The sequence below is a fragment of the Eulemur rufifrons genome, chromosome 6 (assembly GCF_041146395.1).
Source record: "Eulemur rufifrons isolate Redbay chromosome 6, OSU_ERuf_1, whole genome shotgun sequence".
NCBI classification, from domain to species: Eukaryota; Metazoa; Chordata; class Mammalia; order Primates; family Lemuridae; genus Eulemur; species Eulemur rufifrons.
The window spans coordinates 58010564-58031586 of record NC_090988.1 but is presented as its reverse complement, the minus strand read 5'-3'; the positions used below and the strand labels follow the sequence as shown (position 1 = coordinate 58031586).

Below are 21023 nucleotides of genomic sequence, written 5' to 3'. Positions count from 1 at the left end.
CCTTAGTTTGTTTTGGGGAGATTTTACTGAGCTGTTTGCCTTTAGGAAAAGATGCCTGCTGTCTCTGTGCTGCCCTCCCTGCAGCCAATGCACCTGCTGCACTTTCCCCCTCGACAGGGGAGTGTCTTTACTGATGCTGACGTGCTAATTTGATCTTTTTTCTCCATCAGATGAAAAAATATTGGTTAGATTATTAGAGGGAGGGGAAGAGAAGGCACAATTGAACAAAGAGGGGATAACTGTGGATATATTTGTAGTGAATTGATTTCAAACTCTTCATAGATCTGATTGTTAAAATTCAACTAATTTTATCCAATTAATCTGATTCTTAGGGCTAAATCTTCTGCAATGTATCTAGCCAAGGTTTTTTTCATAGTGAATCTACCTTACACAATTATAATGTGAAACTTCCTATGAAGAATAATTCTGGTGCTCACCTTATGAAGACATAAGTGGACCTTCCATGGAGTCAGTATTAGTCCTTTGGGTGAGGATTCTTATGATTCTTATGCTTCGATTGAAGTGGGTTTGGAAGATAGTAAGTTGGTAAGCAGGATAAGGAATAGGTGATTTTCATCATGAAGGATCTTAGAATCAGAAGAGAAACCTAGTATTTTTCTTTTGATTCCCTATGTGTATACTCTGACTTCTCTTCCTAAAATTTATGTCAAATTAGACAATGCATGTTTTTGCACCCCGTCATCCTGTTCCATATCTAGTCACATATTTTACTTTTAGAGAAATGGACTCACAAGTTCATGTTAAATCTGGAGAAAAGGCAGAATAAAATAACAATAAACATGACTTTGTTCTTTGACCCTGGGGGCAGATTCACAGTCACCTAGGGGAACATTTTCTCCTCTCCTTGCATGGGAAAATAACATTTAAAAAGAAATCAGGAGAGGTTAGGGGTGCTACCTTCAAATGCTGTAATCCCAGGGTCAGTGAGAACTCCTACCATCTGAGTCAAAAGTCACACTCATCTCTGATTCACATTCCTCCCTCTGTCTTGTGGTATTTTGCCTCAGGTCAAATCAGTTCAGGAAACATGTGTTGGATACTTAATTGTGTACCATGATTGATCGTATTTTCTGTGAATAAAGATGATTCAGATGTGGTCCCTGACCTTAAATATCTTACAGTCACAAAGAAAGACAAATAATTTCAATATAATTTGTTAAGAGCTATGATGGAGGTAAGTACATGTGCTGTAGGTACATTGTAAATCTAAGATGGACTGAGTGTCTGTGAATGTGTATATATGTGTGTGTCTATGTCTATGTGTGTTGGGCCTGGGGATGGGGAATGGGAAAACGTATGGAAGTGTTCCTAGAGAATATTTTTCCTAAACAAAATCTTGAAAAATATGTGGTTATGAGCCACACAAAGAAGGGATAAAAATCAGTTCTCTTGGGTATATACGTACTGGTGGAATTGCTGATTCATATGGTGACCTGCTAGCCATCCTAGTACAAAGTGGTATGCCATTGTGATTTTGGTTTGCATTTCTCTTATAGCCAATGACCTTGAGCATATTTTCATGTGCTTACTGGCTGTTTGCAATATCTGGAAATAATGTTTATTTAGATTCTTTTTTCATTTGTTAGATTATTTGTCTTTTTATTATCAACTTGTGTTTTTTATGTATTCTAGATACAAGTCCCTCATCAGATACATAATTTGCAAAAATTTTCTCCCATTCTGTGGGTTATCCTTTCATTTCCTTAATAGTGTCTTTTGAAGCACAAGAGTCTTTAATTTTGATAGTGTCCAATTTATTATTTTTTATTGAAAATATATTTTAAAATGTAGTTAAGCAAATAAAATTTAAAAATTAAATTACATATCTTCTTCAAAACTTAGACTATTGGAAAACAAAAGTGAAATAAAGAAGATTTAAAAGGAATATAGAGTTCCTTTGGGAATTAGGTAAGAGAATTTTATCCTTTCAAAGATTTAGAGTTTGGTGGCAATGGTTTTTATTTTACTAAAATTTAGTCAACATCTCTACCTCCATTTACCTGATATAAGGGTGATATCATGTAAACATTATGTTTATATCATCTGATATGAGAGTGTTTTTGTGTTGATGGATTTTCCTGGATTTGTAAAAGAGAGGAGATAAAAGGTGTATTTTGAATTTAAAAATAACCTTTAAAAATTAACTAATCTGTACCTTGTTAAAGTAGAACAGTAAGATGAAATTGTTTTCAGGATTCTTTATTTGGTGGCAAACAGATGTAAAAGAGAAGAGACATTAGATCACATTTTTCCCATTAGTGGTGACATAGGCTCAGGACAACTGAATTCCTGTCTAGAGGTAAGATGTTGTGGGAGAAATCCCGGGAAGTGAGGAAAGCAGCAGAGAGTCTGTGGCTAAACAGCAATGGGTAAAGGTAGAAGAGTTATAAATTGGATTGTGTCATATAGATGATGCTTGGGTTGGAAAAGGCTGTTTGCTTAAGACCTTCTACCTACACCAACAAGTAGCATTGCTAAAAAGCTAAAGCACCAAACAGTTAAATAGAAGTGCAATGGGACCTTCCTTCCAATGCCAAATTCCAACTTTAGTCTTAAGACCAATTATGAATTGAAATCTTTCATCACTTCAACTCACAGACCAGACCAATCCAGAACATTTTCATCACTCCAAAACAAACCCATGCACTCCTTATCCATGCCCCTCCAGTCCTCCTGTACCCGCACTATTTAGCATATAATGATGTCTTACTGAAAAGGGAGACAAACTATGAGACAGACAAATCAGATACAGGTGACAGAATTCCTCCTTCTGGGACTCTTAAGAATTCCTGTAGTTCAGCGGTTCTTGACTGGAATTCAGGGCGCTCTTCAATTTGGAGTGAAACGCTACTTCTTTATTTTTACTTTCCTCTAATCGAAGTTGACACTTACTTCCAGTTTGAATGCGTATAACTAACTCACACCAATATTAGAAGTATCTATAACTTTGTCAACAATGGAAATTAGAAGTATTAATATTTTTATATCACATTGCAGTTGTTGAAGAGATCTCCAAATATTTAAATTCATCATTATTTTGAACTAAAGGTGAATATTAGAACCACCACTACATTTCAAAAATTTAATGTATTAATAAGGAAGCATATGTATTGCTGTTTACACATTTTTCTAAAACTATTTTGATAACTGTATTTTGATATTACTGGTAATCCTACACATTTTATTTGATGTATTAAAAATTTTATTTTGAGACATTTTTACCAGATGGATAAAGGATTGACAGCTCAACCCTTGCACAGGACCTTAAACTTTATACTTTAAAGCAGATTTATTTCCCTTCTTTCTGAAACAGCTTCATGAAATTTTATTATTACTTCCAAATTCTTTCAAATCTCTCCTTCTAGACAACTGTGCTTCACTATGTGACAAGTTATTTTTTCTTTTACTTTATTTAATTAATGATAATTTATGGAATGAAGCTCTATGCTATCTCTTATAAAGGACACAGAGATGAAAAAGACATAGACACAGTTTTTCAAAGGAGTAGACAGATTACACAGATAATGTTTAGCAGAGAGATGATGGGCTAGAGGTGAGCTGAGTAGGAAACTAGGCAAACATGTGGTTTAAATTGGAAATTCTGTTGTGGTGGTGTGTTCTGATATTTTGGAAGTTCATTCATAGTTGAGACTGAACAGGGCTCAAGCTGAAGCTATAGACAGCAATGCCACGGGCCATCCTGAGTTACTCCTTGACTCCCCAGCTTTCTCAAGATAGGTTATGTTCTTGAAGAAACATATCATTTCTACAAGGTGTATTGGCTGTTGCTGACTTCTTATACCTTTGTGACTTCCTTTCAGAAAACAAGAACATCATTAAAAATTTTACATAATCATAAGGAAGGAGATATGGCAAGAGCACGTAAGACTCAGGGGTTTTAGTTGATAATAAACTGAAATTAAATGGCATGACATTACAGATTAATCCAGCCTGCATTTATTATTGTATTATTAGAAGTGTGATATTCAGAATAAGGAAGATGATTTTTTAAAAATCTACTCTACACTTGCCAGATGATACCAACAATGAATGTGCCATCTTTTAAAGTATTGTTTTGCAGAACTGAAAATGTTCCAATGAAAGCATTATGATCATCTTCTAAAGATCTTATACAGGAGATTCTTGAAATTCTTGGTAGTTATTGGGGGCAATTCCTAAGCCCTGCAACTCTGAATTATGTAATTTTGTAGGTTATGCATGCCTATATTTAGCGTATAGAGACTTCTTACTGAAAAGGGAGACAAACTATGAGACAGACAAATCAGACTCAGGTGACAGAATTCCTCCTTCTGGGACTCTCTGATGACCCACACACCCAACACCTGCTATTCTTCTTATTCCTGGGTGTCTACCTGGTCACTGTGCTTGGAAATCTGCTTATCGTGTCCCTTGTTCATACTGATTCCCAACTTCACACACCCATGTATTTTTTTCTCTGCAACTTGTCTCTGGCTGACCTCTGTTTCTCTACCAACATAGTTCCTCAGGCCCTAGTCCACCTACTTTCCCAGAAGAAGGTCATTTCATTCACACGTTGTGCAGCTCAACTTCTACTCTTCCTCGTTTTTGGGTGCACACAGTGCGCCCTTCTAGCAGTGATGTCCTATGATCGGTATGTGGCAATCTGTAGTCCTTTGCATTACTCTAGCATCATGACCTGGAAAGTGTGTGTCCAGCTGGCCACAGGATCGTGGACCAGTGGCATTCTGGTATCTGTGGTGGACACCACCTTCACACTAAGGCTACCCTACCGAGGCAGTAACAGTATTGCTCATTTCTTTTGTGAGGCTCCTGCACTCCTGATCTTGGCATCCACAGATGCCTACACATCAGAGATGGCAATTTTCCTTATGGGGGTTGTGATTCTCCTTATACCTGTTTCCCTAGTTTTGGTATCCTATGGCCTCATCATAGTGACTGTGGTCAAGATGAAGTCAGCTGCGGGGAGGCTCAAGGCATTTTCTACCTGTGGTTCCCACCTCATGGTGGTCATACTCTTTTATGGATCAGCAATTATCACTTACATGACACCAAAGTCTTCCAAAGAGCATGAAAAGCTGGTGTCTGTTTTCTATGCCATGGTGACCCCAATGCTTAATCCCCTCATCTATAGCCTGAGGAACAAGGATGTGAAGGGAGCTCTAAAGAAAGTAGCCACAAGGAATTTCCCATGCAGGCTTGGAACCTCACGGTGACAGTGAACTCAGAGACCCTGCTGGCTTTCTACTTGTAAGACTTGCTGTCTAGTCTTCTTTGTGAAACTACAATATGCTAAGATTTAAAGTGATGGATATGGTAATTACCCTGATTTGTTAATTATATAATGTATACATGTGTTTAAACATCACAATGTACCCCATAAATATGTACAATTATTATATGTCAATGATAAATAAAAATTAATTAATAAAAAATGATAAGTTTCTTATCTTTGGGCCTTGTCCATGGACACACCCTCTGTCTTTCATCTAGCATTTCCTTTGTAGAAGGAGAAGGACAATAATTCTTGGAGCAATAGGAAGGAGGATCTGCTTCCTTCTGTTTGGCCTTTTGATACTTAAGGGTTAGGAAATCACCTGAGAAACATTCACATTTTATAAACCTTATAAAATCTATCATTTTAATCATGCTATATATTATCATCTATCTATCCCAGATCCTACTCCAAGTTCTTTATTTTTCAGTATTTCTGAGTCTCTCTGCATCATCAAATAATCGGTAAATTAACGAACATTTATTCACTCACTATGAGGTAGGTGCTACATGTGTGTCTGTGTGTGCACCTTTGTGTGTATTTAAGATGGGTAATGAGGAGCATGGGTACAATGAAGCAGAATAGATGAACTCTGCTGTCCTTCTCACATTCTTTTTAGATACATAAGGATCATATCTATCAGGATATACCTTCATAAACATGAATACAGGGTTTTGGAAAACAAAAAGAAATAGTAGCCACAAACTTAGTGGCTTAAAATAACATGAATCTATTATCTTAGAATTCTGGAGTTCGGAAATCCAAAATCATTTTCACTGGGTACAATCAAGGTGTCGGTAACCTGCATTCCTGTCTGGAAGCTCTAGGAGGAGAATTCACCTTGACTTCTTCAGCTTCTGGAGGCTGCCTACGTTCCTTCTTGGCTCATGGCCCCTTCTTCCACGTAATGTATCATCTTCTCTCTTCTATAACCTCTGCTTCCATCCTTACACTTTCTGTCTCTCACTCTGATCCTCTTGCCTCCCTCTCAGAAGGACCCTTGTGATGACATTGGTTCCACCCAGATAATCCAGGATAACCTGCCTGTCTCAGATCCTTAGGTTAATCACATCTGCTAAATACTTTCGTCATGCATGGTACCACAACCACAGGTTCCAGGGTCTAGGATGTGGACATCTTTGGATGGACCACTACTTAGGCTACTATACCAAGCTCATGAAATAGGAATGTGGAGAGGTAATTCAAGTTTGGCTAAAATCGGAGACTATAAATTTTTAATGGTGTAAATCTGTTTAATTGTGTGATTGCCGTCATACAAATAGAACCCCATGATCTTCCTTTTCCTTCGAAAATCCTTGTGATTATTTTACAGAATGGGCTGCCCTTCTGAAGCCCTTGTCACACAGAGCAGAAGGACACCTTGTGAGGGAAACGAAACTGGTCCTTGTATCTCATGATACAGAGAGGTAGGGTTGTTTATGGAGTTGGTAGAGAGTACATGCCTGTGCAGTAAATGCTATTTGATTCTATAATTATCGATGCATTGTTAGGAATATGTTTACACAAAGTTATGCTGCCCATACCCAAGGCTGCTATTTGCAAGAGTCCAGACTTGGACTATATTCACTGGACGAAATCATAAAGAGAGGCCTCTGTGTTGATTGAATAATATGCAAGCTTGGAAAGCACAATTGATCTTATCCAAGCACAATCAGATTACAGAACCAAATCTAGTAAACAAAGAATCTTTGGGTTATTTACAGCAGTTTCCTATAATTTCTCCACTTATACTTGACTGAGGAGTTCTGCACCATTTCTGTCAAGCAGCTCTCAGACCCCAGGTGGACCATTTGAGATTTAGGCAGTTGTTAGTGTGGAGCAGTCTTTCTCCGGATGAGGCACAGACTGACTGAGGCAGCAGAGGAAAAACTCTTCAATTGCTAGCCCTCTAAACACATGAACTTTGTAAACCACTGGAGGTTTTAGGTATCTTTTTATTATCTCTCTTTCTCCCTAGAATGCATATTCTATGATGCAAGAAATTTATCTGTTTTGTTCACCAATGTGTCTTCAGGGCCTAAACAGGACCTGACATGTGCTGACTGCTGATAAAAATTTGTTGAAATTTGAATTCAAACTCAAAATTTGTTGAAAAGAGAGTGAAAGAATGAAACAACTCTATTATTTATTAGCATTATTAATTTTTTATTATTTTATAAACAAAGAAACCCTAGAAATATGTAGGTGGGGGTTTTGGACAAATAGAAGAAAGTAAAGCAGAAAATTATAAAATGAAATGAATGAAGAAGTTCAAGGAAGGTTAAAACAATAAAAATGTAGTGAAATTATCAACCTTCAGAGGATCCTAATTTATGGAAACTAGCAGCATATCCAGAGATATTGATACCATGGTCCCACTGAATACTGAGCCTACTATAGTGCTTTCCTTCATTATTCATGTTCTTTCTTTCAGACATGAATCATAGTAGAAAGTTCAAAATCCAAGCGAGCATACTATGTTGCCTGGAAAGAGTAGAGACCCAAAACCCATTTGAGGAGTTTGTTTTTCTTTTCTTTGCTCTTACATTCCATGTCTTCAGGTTCCATCTAAGTCAGTCACAGTTTCTGAGGGCCCAGGGTCCTGTGGACCACCCGCTTCAGAGCAGCCTTCACTTCACTATTTCTTAAGCTGTAGATGATGGGGTTCAACATGGGAGTCACCACCGTGTAGGACAGTGACAGCACCTTCTTGCTCTCAGGAGAGGTGCTAGATCGGGGTCGGAAATATGTGAGAATGGCAGTGCTGTAGAAGAGGGAGACAACCAGGAGGTGGGAGGAACAGGTGGAGAAGGCCTTCTTTTTCCCCTCAGCTGAGGGCATCCTGAAGATAGTGGAAAGGATGCGGACATAGGACCCCAGGATCAGCAAGAAAGGGAAGAGGATGAATAGAACAGTGGCTGTCAGAGCCTCCAGTTCAAACAGAGAGGTATCAGCACAGACCAGTGCAATGACAGGAGGGCTGTCACAGAAGAAGTGGTTCACCCTGTTGGGGCCACAAAAAGGGAAACTGAAAATCCATGTGGTTTGAACAGTGGCCACTGGAACCCCTGAGAACCACGAGGCAGCTGCCAGCTGGGCACAAGACTTACGGCCCATGATGACTGGGTAGTGCAAGGGGTCACAGATGGCCACATAGCGGTCATATGCCATGGTGGCCAGGAGGCAGCACTCAGCAGCCCCAAAGAAGAAGAAGAAATACATCTGAGTGGCACAGCCAAGGAAGGAGATGATTGTGTCTTGGATGATCAGGGTCCCCAGCATCTTGGGCACAATGACCAAGTTGAAACCTATCTCCAAGAAGGACAAGTTTCTGAGGAAGAAGTACATAGGACTTTGTAGTGCAGAGTCAGCTGTAGTGACCAGGATGATGATGACATTGCCCATTAAAGTAACCAGGTAAATGATCAAAAAAAGGAGAAACAGTAGAGCTTGCAGCTCAGTGGACAGGGCTGAGAAGCTTACAAGAACAAATTCACTGACAATTGTCCAGTTTTCCCACATCATTCTTCTGCCCAGGACTTCATTGGGCATTCAAACTCTAGGAAAGTAGGAAAAATCTTCATATGTTATTTATATTTCAATCATACCCTTAGAAAGGGAACCACCTGTGGACACATTCCTCACCTTTCTCATTATAGTTGTTGACGATCAAATATCCATACTCTCCAAAATGTAATTAAAAAATTGACCATTAGGCCGGGCGCGGTGGCTCACGCCTGTAATCCTAGCACTCTGGGAGGCCGAGGTGGGCGGATCGTTTGAGCTCAGGAGTTCAAGACCAGCCTGAGCAAGAGCGAGACCCCATCTCTACTAAAAATAGAAAGAAATTATATGGACAACTAAAATATATATATACAAAAAATTAGCCGGGCATGGTGGTGCATGCCTGTAGTCCCAGCTACTCGGGAGGCTGAGGCAGTAGGATCGCTTAAGCCCAGGAGTTTGAGGTTGCTGTGAGCTAGGCTGACGCCACGGCACTCACTCTAGCCCGGGCAACAGAGTGAGACTCTGTCTCAAAAAAAAAAAAATTGACCATTAGATTCACAAATTTTTTGAAAGAATTCTATTCTTTTTGCCAGAATTGAAAAATACCATAGATAACTATAGAGGTCCTGATTTTTCTCTTCTCAATAGAGGATGGTCAAAGTCACAGTTTCACTGTCATGCTCCTACCCTATCTCTCAATGATCAATGGTGCTAAGAGAGCCAGGCAAGCGTTTATGAAGAGAGGAGTCTTGACTCACTATGAAAGGTGGTGAGGTCAGGCAGGGTGTATTTTCTGCAAAACAAAAGTGTTGCAAGGAAAAATGAAGGAAGGTGAACCAACAGTTACCAAATAATTCCTGAGAAGGGGACCTGAATGTATCCTAGTCTCAAGAAGCCTATACTCAGGAGATTTCACCGTATTGTAGGAATCTCCATTTCTAGACTCAGAAAATTGCAATACAAACAAGAAGACACACAATACAGGAAGTGAAGCTTATCTTGATCCTAGGGCCAAATATTCTCCATGGAGCTGTATGCGTCAAGATAGCATCAGAACCCTGGACAGACTCTAGATGTGTTAAGCATACACTTTTCATCAGCTCTCTTGGTTAACTTGTGTTTTGACTCTCAAGCAATTTTGAAGCACACATTTTACATGCTAATAAAGTTCAACTAATATATGCAAGTGTGACTATAGGAAGAAATCCCATGAAAAAGAAAAGAAGATTTCATCATTATATCAATAACTAAGCTTCAAAATTGGGACCCCGAGATTCTCTCTCATGACTATAAACTTAAATGAAGGAACAAATCTAAAGCACTTAGCATGTTGTCTGGTACCTTATAAAGGGTCAATAAATGCTAACCATCAATTATTATAAAATAATGCTAGATCTACCTTCTAAAATCTTATCCAACTCATTGCCCAAACTCATTGTGGCCTCTACTCTTCAATCCCTAACACAAAATAATTTTTTCAATAAATATTGATTATCACAAGATAATTCTGTGTGCCAGGCACCGTTCTAGATACTGAAGATAATACATTAGTGAATAAAATGAGCAAAAATCTTTGTCTTCATAGAACTCACCCTGTCATAGGGAAGACAGAGGATAAACAAATTATGTTAATAGAATATGTAGTATGTTAGATGATGATAAGAAGAATGGAGAAAAATAAAGTAGTGGAGAAGGCAATGAACATTTGGGTGTGGCAAGTGTTAGGGAGAGCTTTACTGAGAAGATGACATTTGAGTAAAAATCCTGAGCAGGTGTAAGAGGTGAAGTTGGAGTGGTGAAGGAAGGAGGGAGGTAAAGAGAAAAAAAAGGGAGAAAATGCTATTTTAACTTTTTTTTTTTTCTGATCCTTATTCATTTAAAAAAAAAACTCAACCAGGGCATTGCTTCTTCTATGAAAACTTCTCTGATACTTCATCTATTTTTATAGTAAGAATGAACATTTATGAAGCACCAAACAAGTGCCATATACTATTCTAAGTGTTTTGCATGTATTAGTTAATTCTCACAACAACCTAAATATACAGGTACTATTATTAGGCCAATTTTACAGTCAAGTAATCTGAGACACAGAGAAGTTGAGTAATTTTTCCAAGGGTAGGTAGCCAGCAAATATTGGTGTCAGGATAGGTATCCTGTGTGATCTGAGTCCAAGTCATAGATTTAATCATCAATTGACAATTTCACCTACTTTTTCAGAATGAGAATAAATCTGAGCACATAGGTGAGGGGAAGCCAGAGGGTCTGGTATAGGGTGGTAAGAGAGCAAAGCAAAACAATTTATAAAGATGAGCAGGGATACAAATATATTAGCAACACTGGAGAACTGGAATACCACTTTCATAGTCCTTGTTTTAGAATACTCATTTATTTGTGTCTCTGTCTCATACTCCAGATGGCATGCTCCTTTAAAGTAGAAATTTTTATCCCAATGTCCATCAAGGTGGAGATCCAATAAAGTGTTACTGAATGAATTAATATATGATGAAGAAAATGTGGGAAATAATCAGGGAAACATCTATATACCCATAATGGAGGTATACAGTGAGCCCCATTCATAAGGAATATAAACACATACACAAAAAATAGCACACAGTCTCATACAATTAACATGGATTTAAAGAGTGATAAGAGATGTAAATTGTACTCATCATCTTACTCCACCTCAAACCTCCTCCTTGTATTTCATTTTAATAAATGGCACTACCCAAAAGTACAAGCCAGGAACTGGAATGTAATTCTTTAATCCATCCCCCAAGCTTGATTATTTTTCCTCCTAAACATTGATTGAGCACCACTGCCTTTAGGTTCTGGCTTTCATTTTCTCTGGCCGGGAGTATTGTACAAATCAACTTCCAGTTCATTCTCTTCAAACCATCCTTGGCTTGTATGTGATCTGACAGCAACTCTGATTAAGGCATTTACTGTCTTTCAATTACTCCCTACTGCCCTTGGGATAAAGTACAAAGTACCTCTTTAACAAGGTCTTTTTCTCTGATCTCTGCTTATTTTTATGGCTTCAAATTCCCCACACAGCTGATCTTTAGTCACACCAAAATATTTTCAATTCCTTGCACACATCATGTCCTCTCACCCCACCCTCCTTGCGTTTGTGCATGTAGCTCTCTTCTCTTCAAACCTCTCCCCATGATGACATGCAACTTTCTTCTCATCTTGCAAGTCTCAGCTGAAGCGTTCTTTGTGAAGTTTCCCTATCCACCTTTGGCAGAATCAGGGAATTATTTATTTTATTCTCTCATAATGCTTTGTGCAAACCTCCATTAGAGACTTTTATAATTGTGTACATGTGTATCTTTTTATGTTATTATAATTGTTAACAGCACGAGGACGAATCTATTCTTTCATCATTATATCTTTTGTACCTAGCAGAGTGCTTAACTCCAAGTGCTCAGTGTTTAAAGTAGCCTGAGGCTTAATTATTTTTACAGTAGATTGATGACACTATTTGATCTCTAGCTGAGCCTACAATCACGTCTCTGAATGTTTGCTTTATAGGTGGTATATTAAGTTATCTTCCAAGGTACATTTATTTTGTTTAAATTTTTTGCTATGTTCTGATAAAATATTTTAAAGCTTTATTATAATAGCTTTGCATCACTCAGTGTGCCACTCCCTCAAATATTTAATCAAAATGTTTCCCGGGACAGAGCCAAGACCCTGAGGCACATCACTTAAGCCATATCCCAAAATGGATTGACACCAATTTTTAATCCATGCTTTTTGGGGAAAACCCTGTATTTTTTCTATCAGTGACCTTAAATTATTTTAAACACTGGTTGGGCATAAAAAACCCACAGTTTTAGGTATTGTCATCTAGCACATATCCCTTTAATCTGGTGACAAAGATCTCATGAAAGAGTTTATCAAATGTCTTAGTGAAATGCAGGTAAACCATATCAACATTCATTCTTTACACTGAGATCTAATGTCAACTTCCTTGTAAATCTTTTTTTGACCATCCCCATCTCCCAACTGGTTAAAAATATTTATTCTCTCCTTGTGCAACTATTTTTACATATATATCCTCTCCTCCAAATTGTGTACTCCTTGGAGACAAAAACAAAATCATATCCATCATTGTATCCATATGACATTGCCTGATACCTACTAAGTAACAATAAATGTTTGTTGAATTACTAACATTTATTTTAATGACATTAGTTAATTGCCCTAACATACTAATATTTATCTTAGAAAGTGATTGAGGTTCTTCATCATGAAATTCTTAGTGAATCCATGATGCATTAGAGTAATCATTATTTTTTTAAACTTTTTATAAAAAATCCTTTTAACAATGTTTAAATTATTACCTGATAAGAGAGATGGAAATAAATGTACAATTATGAAATAATATACAAATTTGAATTCTTATTTTTATGATTATTATTGATATTACTACAGCTCCTACAGTTTCAAAAAGACTCTAAATCTAACCTTTTGATAAAGCAGGGTTGATTAGACAGAAAATCCAGTGAAGTGTAGCCAAGACCCATGACAGTTGAAACCAAAGAAAAAGTGCAGCTCAGAACAGTGTGAGAATTTCCTAAGAACATACAACCAGATGATACTGGCATGGCAGCGTAAGGTTGGACAATGGCCAAAGGGCTAGGAATAAAAAGGTTTTCAGGCCAAAAATTCAGAAGTTACCAGACAGTATTGCTGCATGTTCAGTCAGTGAAGCTGAGGGAACTTGCAGCCTCATGGTAGTTTTTTAAACTTTTTAAGCAGGGGTTCCCCCTCCATTTTTTTTTTTTTTTTTTCAAACCAAATTTTACAGAGAATTGCAACACTTAAATCCATGAGGATGAACAAGGGCAGGGCTCAGAGCTCCACCTGCTTGGCTTTCGCTTTTGTCCTGTCCCCTAAAACGGCCCCCTCTTGCATCTTAAGGCCCTAGGGCTGCAAGAAACACAATGTGAAAACCTGACCTAGGACTTTGCATCTGCCTCCTTCCCGTAGTTGTAATTCTACATTTTCCTTCACTTGTCTTGATTCCTTTCTAATCTTCTCCTTTATATTTCCTTCTTTTGATCTATCCTTTCCTCTCTTTCTCTTTCATACTTTTCATCTTCCTCTTCTGCTTCTAATTTTTATGTTTTCCCCCTACTAAGTATGAGAGGGATAATAGAAGGGAAGTTGCTGGGAAGACTTTGAAGAATCGACTTCCTTATAACTGCACGTGTAGTTGTGGTTGTGAAGATGTTATCAGTGTAGTACCATTCAGGTACTAGTTTACTACTGGTCTTGCAAAGCACAGAACATTTGACACTTGACAAGTGTGGTTGTGACTGCAGCCATCAGAGAGAGGGAGAGAGAGCCCTAGGAGGAGGAAAAGTTATGGGGAAACTTAGTTCAGGTTGCCCGTTTGGCTACATCTCTCTGTCCAGAGCATCTCCTATCAGGGATAATGTCTTAGAGATTCTACGTTTTGTTTCAGTGAGGAAGAACTAGATAACATACCTAAGAGAACCTTGTGAAACTCCAAGGAGTTTGGAGCTGTAAGTTCATAATTGAAATTCTGGCTATTACTTATTTTTGAATTGTGAGACACTGAGCTACTGACATGACCTTTTGCTGAGTTACGGTTTTCTCAACTGCAAAATGATAATAAATGTTCTAAATGCCCTGACAGGGTGGCTGTGAGAGTGAAATGAGATAGTATAAATGCAAACAGTTTGAGCATTCTAAAGCACAATAGGTATCTTACCATTGTTTTCTATCCTTTCTCGGGTTCCCTAATTTGTCAAGTCTTAAAAAACTCCAAATTCTTTACTTGAGACCCCTGATCTCTTTTCTTATCTCTCAGAAATGTGTCAAAGAAGATGCATTTTTGGTGGCGAGCCATCACCCTCTTTACCAGAGGTTTCACATCTGTGCCCCATCCTCTCACCCTGTACTCACCTGAGAATGGCACCTGTCTGCATACGTTCCAGAAGCTCTGGTCTGTGTCCGTCATTCTAGAGCAGCCTTAGGGTGTTTCCGTGACTCCAGTCCAAGGGAGTCCTAAATTATGCCTTTGTCTGTGCAAGTTATTCTAGAGAAGCCCTGGGCTGTGTCCGTGTCAGGCATGCCCAAGACACTCTGGGCTCTGCTGGTCTCAGTCCACATTGCTGGTGAACTCTGAGCTGCGACTTTGTCACATTCTCAAAGAAGCTTTGTCCCAGGGCTGTGTCAGTCACCCTAGGTGAATTTGGGCTGTGACTGGGTCAGTCCCTGTAAAAGAGCTCTGAGCTGCACAGCATTCGTCACTCCAGAGAAGCTCTGTGCTCTATGCTGGGCCTCTAGAGGACTCCAGGTTAGGTCTCAGGACTATTTCATTCCCTGCTGTTTACTGTAGGTTAGTGATTCCTGCAATGCTTCCTCTTCCTCTGCTGAAGACATCGATTCACTTTCTGACAGGTATAAGTTTGGGGGAGTTCCTAGAGTGCAAAAATTCATGAAGATTCTGCAATCCTGTAATCGGAGAAACGACTTTATTACAGCTCCAACTTTTCCTGCACTTGTGAGGCTATAATTGCAAAGGGACAAAACTCAGTGGTCTATGTATCCTCCAAAGTTTGTACCTGAGAGAGGGTAGAGAAGCAGAACGGTATTATTTTTCAATTTCCCCTCATTTTTGCTACCCATCAGGCTGGCTCTCAGGAGTATTTCTGCAGTGGACTCAGGAGAAGTTTTCAAGCATGAGGAAGGGAATCCATTAATCATTGTCTAAACCAAATGGAGGTTATTAATAAATAGCCATTATCAGTCAGTTGGGGATGCTCTTCGTTTGGGGGGTTATTAACTCCAGGTTAAGATGAGGAGAGGAAAGTCTGTCTAACAGTCTCAACAGTCTAACCCTTCTGGAAAAGGAGTTGAAGTGGAGAGGGTGAGGTGAAGTCACTGCTGTGGGATAAAATTTCCCCCAGTGATAAGGGCTCAAAGGCTCAAATGGACATCTAAACATTGCTCACAGTGCTTTTGAAAGAGACATTTCATTGCATATTTCCTACTGAAAGCAGTGGCCATACCTGACTTGTTCATTATCATTTGCTTAATGTCTAGCATGGTATCTGCACTTATGTGCTTGAATTTTTCCACAAGACATATTTGATATACTGACCTCTGTCTCACTCCCACCTACATAAGTTGGGCTTTTCCATTTTGATTGATTAGGATGGCACATTCATCTTGCCCTCTGTTCTATGGAAATACTCCACATTCCCAAAAGAAGTGATGATAGAGAAGTGACTCAGTGGATAAAAAAGAATAGCTATTTGTTGTTGCCCTGATAACCCTTTTCTTTGTCTACTATCTGCTCTAAATCTCTTTTGGCTCCCATGCTTACTTGGATACAATCAAAGATAGTGTGAGGGTAGATACAGCCACCTGACTTCTCTCTGCCATTCTTCCTCTCATCCCTCGTCCTGTGCTCTACAATTTGGAGGAGGAGCAATCATAAATACAGCCTGTAATGGCCAATGAACAAATGCATAAAATCCACTTAGAATGTCTGTCCATTCATCTGACAAATATTTATTGGACACCTAACATACAACAGGCACTAAGGATTTAAAAATCAATTCAAAACACATGGTCCCTGGCCTCATGGAACATACAGTCTGTCTTTGAAGACAAACATCAAAGAACCATATGAAAATGTGAAATTACAACTGTGATGAACATGTAACCAGAAGAAAATAATGTAGTTGCAAAAATAGCACCGCCATTTCCTCTCTCCCTGGGCATAATCTGTGACCATGAGAGAAGGGGTAATAATTTTATAAAATTATTATGAACAGCAACCTAAAGCCTTCAGCCATGTTTTTGGAGAGCCAAGAAAGAAGCCTTACAGAGGTAAATCAGTCACCATGAGCTACTTTCTCAGCCCCAGAAATCTCAAAGGGGGCCTCCGTGAAAGTGGGAGATGAAGAAAAAGAACTGTCACTGCCCTATCTAATGATGTGTGGTTCTGAGACTATTGTGAAAAATAAAGATGCCTTGAAAATGATGAATTAAATAAGAAAATATTTATTTTCTACTTATATGTTAGATTCTATTGTTTCTAATAATTAGTGCATGTCTTTGAGAGATGAGTTTGAATATTTGTATTTGGTTCACATTACCCACGGAAAAATCTGGAGGAAAAAAAAATGTATCAGCAACTCACACTGGTGTGTAGATGTTGAAGTTAGAGAGGTCACCACACATGGAACTATTTTCTGGAGTTAGGATTTCAGTGGTTATTTTTCAATGTCCTGGTTAAAAGCTCTGTGGATTTTTTTTTTTCTTTTTGACTCAAACACTCAGATGATTGAAAGCATTTCTGAGGGGAGGACTGTGGTAGATGCTTGTAGTTCCTCCTCAGTCCTCTTGAGTCACTTTTACCAGCTCTGTGCCCCCTTCCTCAGCTTCTGCAAGCTCTACTTTTACAAAAAAAATATATATATATGTCAAGGTAATAAACACACCTATCACCTCCAAAAGTTTTCGTGTGTGCGTGTGCGTCTGGGGGAAGAACACTTAGCACGAGCTTTACTTGTAAACTTTCTCTCTAACAGCTTGTATCTGAAACCTTCAGAAGACTGCCCTTGGGCACTGGGGACCCTCTCCAGGAAACAGAGGTACCTGGGAGTTTCATTTTTCCCTCTTTCCCATCTCAGAGTCCACCAATAGCCAATGGATGACTGATGCGGGAGTACAAAATCCTATTTCCTATGACCTGATGTGAACAGACTGTGAGTTTTTTTTATGCTCTGGGGTTCCCTTCTGGATCAGGCTGAGTTTGAGATTGCACCTGAAATTGCACCTCTGCTAAGCTTCTTCTCCATTCTTACTCAACTTTCCCAACTCAATCACAGGTTTCTCCTTAATAGGTTAATTTCACTTGCATCCTTGTCTCCATATATGATTCCAGGAGAACCTGGACTGTGATGAAAGTTTTGGTCCCAAGGCAAGTCCAATTCCTGTGGTTTGGGGGTAGATATTCCTGAAAGGTAGAAAGGGATTCATGATAGAGACATCAAGAAAAAAAGCTTTAGGTATGAAAAGAAAATCATCTCTCACACCTCTCTTGTGGATCTTTTCCAGACCTCCAGAACACCTATGCTCTACCACGGGAACTGGTCTTGCTCCAGAATCAACCCTCCTCTCTTGAGTAGTGCATTTCTCCACGTGTAATCTGCTGACAAGTCCTATCAATTCTTCCTCCAAAAATAGTTGGAATTGATTCCCACGCATACCACTCTACTCCAAGTCGCCATCATTTCTCAGCTGGACTACGCATCCATTTATTCATCTTTCATACACTACTGAAAAATCAGAGAATGATTTCATTGCAATGTGAAAGTTTTTCTTGAGCAAGGCAAACCAGAATAGATAGAGTGATACCCTTCAGCAATGGGGTAAATGTCCTTAGGCTCTGGCATCAGGAGCTCTTGTAGCTGTTTTTCAGAAAAATTTAAAAATGTGCCTACCCAAATGTGATCCATTCCCAGGTAAGGGTACCTCTTGCTTGTGTAGCATTTGGCTCCTGGCAAGTGGCACTTATTCCCATGATCACCTAAGGACTGCTTCACTGGTTTAGACTGTGAAATCCATGTTCATTGTCTCAGCATCAAACATTGTTGTTCTAATTAAAGCACTACTATTATTTTCATTTCACTGTTACTGTATATTTTAAATATCTACTGTGGCAAACTCTAGCCTCACTGAGCTGCCTGCCTGGGAAATCTATGTCGTTTCTCTAGGTTCCAACTGCTGTTTCTATTAATGCTCTGGCTTCAAAGTTGCATGTATTTTGAGTCTTACTTTAACCCTGACCCTATTTCCCCATAATATTTTTAGTGCAGAGTTTTACATAACATAAATTTTTCAGGAATGTCTATTTCATATTAAAAGAGAAACACTTGTGCAGTTATTACTTTCAAAGAGTTACACATGGGCTGAAGGAAAGCAAACATGTAAAAATAAGTACAGAATAATACATACAAAATTTAACTTGATACACTTGAAATGGATGTATAGGTAAGAACAATTTATGCATGTGCATTATTGACCCACTTTCCTACATTGCTACTGCATATCAGTAAGCTTCAAAGAACTAACACTGCTTCAAGGGCATAAGAACTGAACTAAGAGAGTGAGGAGAATTATGCATTGGGAGGGATCATAGGATTTTCTACTTGATAAATGGAGAGTCTGATTTGCCCAAAAGAAGAGACATACAAGATGATTTTTATGGGTTTTGCTCTCTTTTGCTATGTGTGTCCTATGTAAAATTACTAGCACTTTCACATTGTCCACAATGTATGTCACACAGGGATGGAATATCTGGAAAAATTTGGGCACGAAAGTGTTAAAATACCAACTGAACCAATAAGAAAAATAATGTAAGTCTGCAATGGGCAGGCACAGGAGTTTGGCAGGTGGTAGTGAGAGGTCTAAACTACTTCTGCATTCTGTTCTCTCCACTAAGCTCTCCAATAGCCACTTCAGCAACTGAATTTCATCTCTATGGAGATGTGAAAAGAGGAATCTCAAAGATAAGACTGATGGTTTCTCATTCAGTAGAATTTAGTCTTAATTCTTGATGTCTATGGGATACTGTTTCTGAGGGCTAGGGCCTTGCGGATGGTCCGGCTGAGGGCATTCTTCACCTCGTTATTCCTCAGGCTGTAGATGATGGGGTTCAACATGGGAGTCACCACAGTGTAGGACAAGGATAGCACCTTCTTGCTCTCAGGAGAATTGTTTGACTTAGGCCGAAAATATGTGAGGCTTAAAGATACATAGAAAAGAGAGACAACAAGGAGGTGGGAGGAGCATGTAGAGAAGGCTTTATGCTTCCCTTTAGCTGATGGAATCTTGAGGATGGCAGCGGCAATGCGAGAGTAGGAACATAAGATCAACAAGCAGGGTATCATGACAACCAGAATGGTCCCAACGATGGCATAGATCTCAAACAGTGCTGTGTCTGCACAGACCAGCCTCAGCACAGGGGGGCTGTCACAGAAGAAGTGGTTCACCTTGTTGGTGCCACAGAATGGAAAGCTGAAGAGCCACGTGACCTGCACAGTAGCTACAGGAAAGCCTGGAAACCAGGAGGCAGCAGCTAGTTTGACACGTGTCCTTTGGTTCATGATGACTGGGTAGTGCAAGGGACTGCAGATGGCCACATAGCGGTCATATGCCATGGTGGCCAGGAGGAAGCATTCAGCCACCCCAAAGAAGAAGAAGAAATACATCTGAGTGGCACAGCCAAGGAAGGAGATGGTTATGTCCCGGGCAAGCAGGGTCCTCAGCATTTTGGGCACGATGACTAGGTTGAAGCCAATCTCCAAGAAGGACAAGTTTCTGAGGAAGAAGTACATGGGACTGTGCAGCATGGGGTCAGCCAGGGTAACCAGAATGATGAGGCTGTTTCCCATGAGGGTGACCAGGTAGATGACTAGAAATGCCAGGAAGAGTAATGACTGCATTTCAGTAGGTAGGGAGGAGAAGCTCATGAGGATAAACTCACTTATTCTTGTCCAGTTTTCTGCAGCCATAGATATATGCAAAAATCCCCAGCTGTGGTCATGGAAAGAGATTCTTGATTGGAGGAGTCATATTCTGGATTTGTTTTTCAGATTTCTTTTTAATGTCATGGAAAGGAGTAGAGTCAGGGTCTCAGTTGGAAGAGGAAGAGTCTTGTGTTGTCTAAGAATAAAGACACAATGAAGAATGGCCAGAGCCTAAGCTCTGAGATGGGCCTGAATCAGCTTCTGGAAAAGTTGATATTTTCCTGTTTATACATTAACCTACACAGAAAGGCCATGCAAAGTCAGAATCATGAGTGCTCAAAGGGGCTACTGAAAACACATTTGAGGAAATAATGCAAATAATAATTTTTCTACTCTTCATACATATTTGTTGCTTGGCTAGAATTTGAGAGGGGAGTGAGAGGCTACCATGTTGAGGACTGTTTACATATGCATGTTTTTGTCCCTTAATATCCCTGTTTTAAAGGTGAGAAAACTGATCTCAGAGAATTTAAGGAACTGAAATTACATGGCAGATCTTTACTCCAAACCATATCTGTTGTATTCCAAAGTCCTTCTGATTTTTACATCATGTTCACTGGAGTGTTCTGTCTTATTTGAGAACTAACTCATTGATGCCTAAGAGAATTAGAATTGGAATTTATGCAAAATCACAGTGA

At 39.2% G+C, this 21023-nt stretch overlaps 3 protein-coding genes across 3 annotated transcripts; 1 reads left to right on the top strand and 2 right to left on the bottom strand.

Moving 5' to 3' along the window:
* The first annotated feature begins 4289 nt into the window (after nucleotides 1–4289).
* On the top strand, nucleotides 4290–5237 carry OR2D2 (olfactory receptor family 2 subfamily D member 2). The gene has a single exon (XM_069470547.1). It carries the CDS (start codon nucleotides 4290–4292, stop codon nucleotides 5235–5237), a length of 948 nt encoding a protein of 315 aa, XP_069326648.1.
* Nucleotides 5238–7851: 2614 nt separating this feature from the next.
* Nucleotides 7852–8844, bottom strand: OR10A4 (olfactory receptor family 10 subfamily A member 4). The gene has a single exon (XM_069469486.1). The coding sequence runs from the start codon at nucleotides 8819–8821 to the stop codon at nucleotides 7874–7876; it is 948 nt and encodes a 315-aa protein (XP_069325587.1). The 5' UTR covers nucleotides 8822–8844; the 3' UTR covers nucleotides 7852–7873.
* Nucleotides 8845–19416: 10572 nt separating this feature from the next.
* On the bottom strand, nucleotides 19417–20370 carry LOC138384180 (olfactory receptor 10A2-like). The gene has a single exon (XM_069469485.1). It carries the CDS (start codon nucleotides 20368–20370, stop codon nucleotides 19417–19419), a length of 954 nt encoding a protein of 317 aa, XP_069325586.1.
* Nucleotides 20371–21023: the final 653 nt, after the last annotated feature.

Excerpts from the sequence above, each read along its gene's own strand:
- OR2D2 (XM_069470547.1), top strand. The coding sequence starts at position 4,290 with ATGAGACAGACAAATCAGACTCAGGTGACAGAATTCCTCCTTCTGGGA.
- OR10A4 (XM_069469486.1), bottom strand. The coding sequence starts at position 8,821 with ATGATGTGGGAAAACTGGACAATTGTCAGTGAATTTGTTCTTGTAAGC.
- LOC138384180 (XM_069469485.1), bottom strand. The coding sequence starts at position 20,370 with ATGGCTGCAGAAAACTGGACAAGAATAAGTGAGTTTATCCTCATGAGC.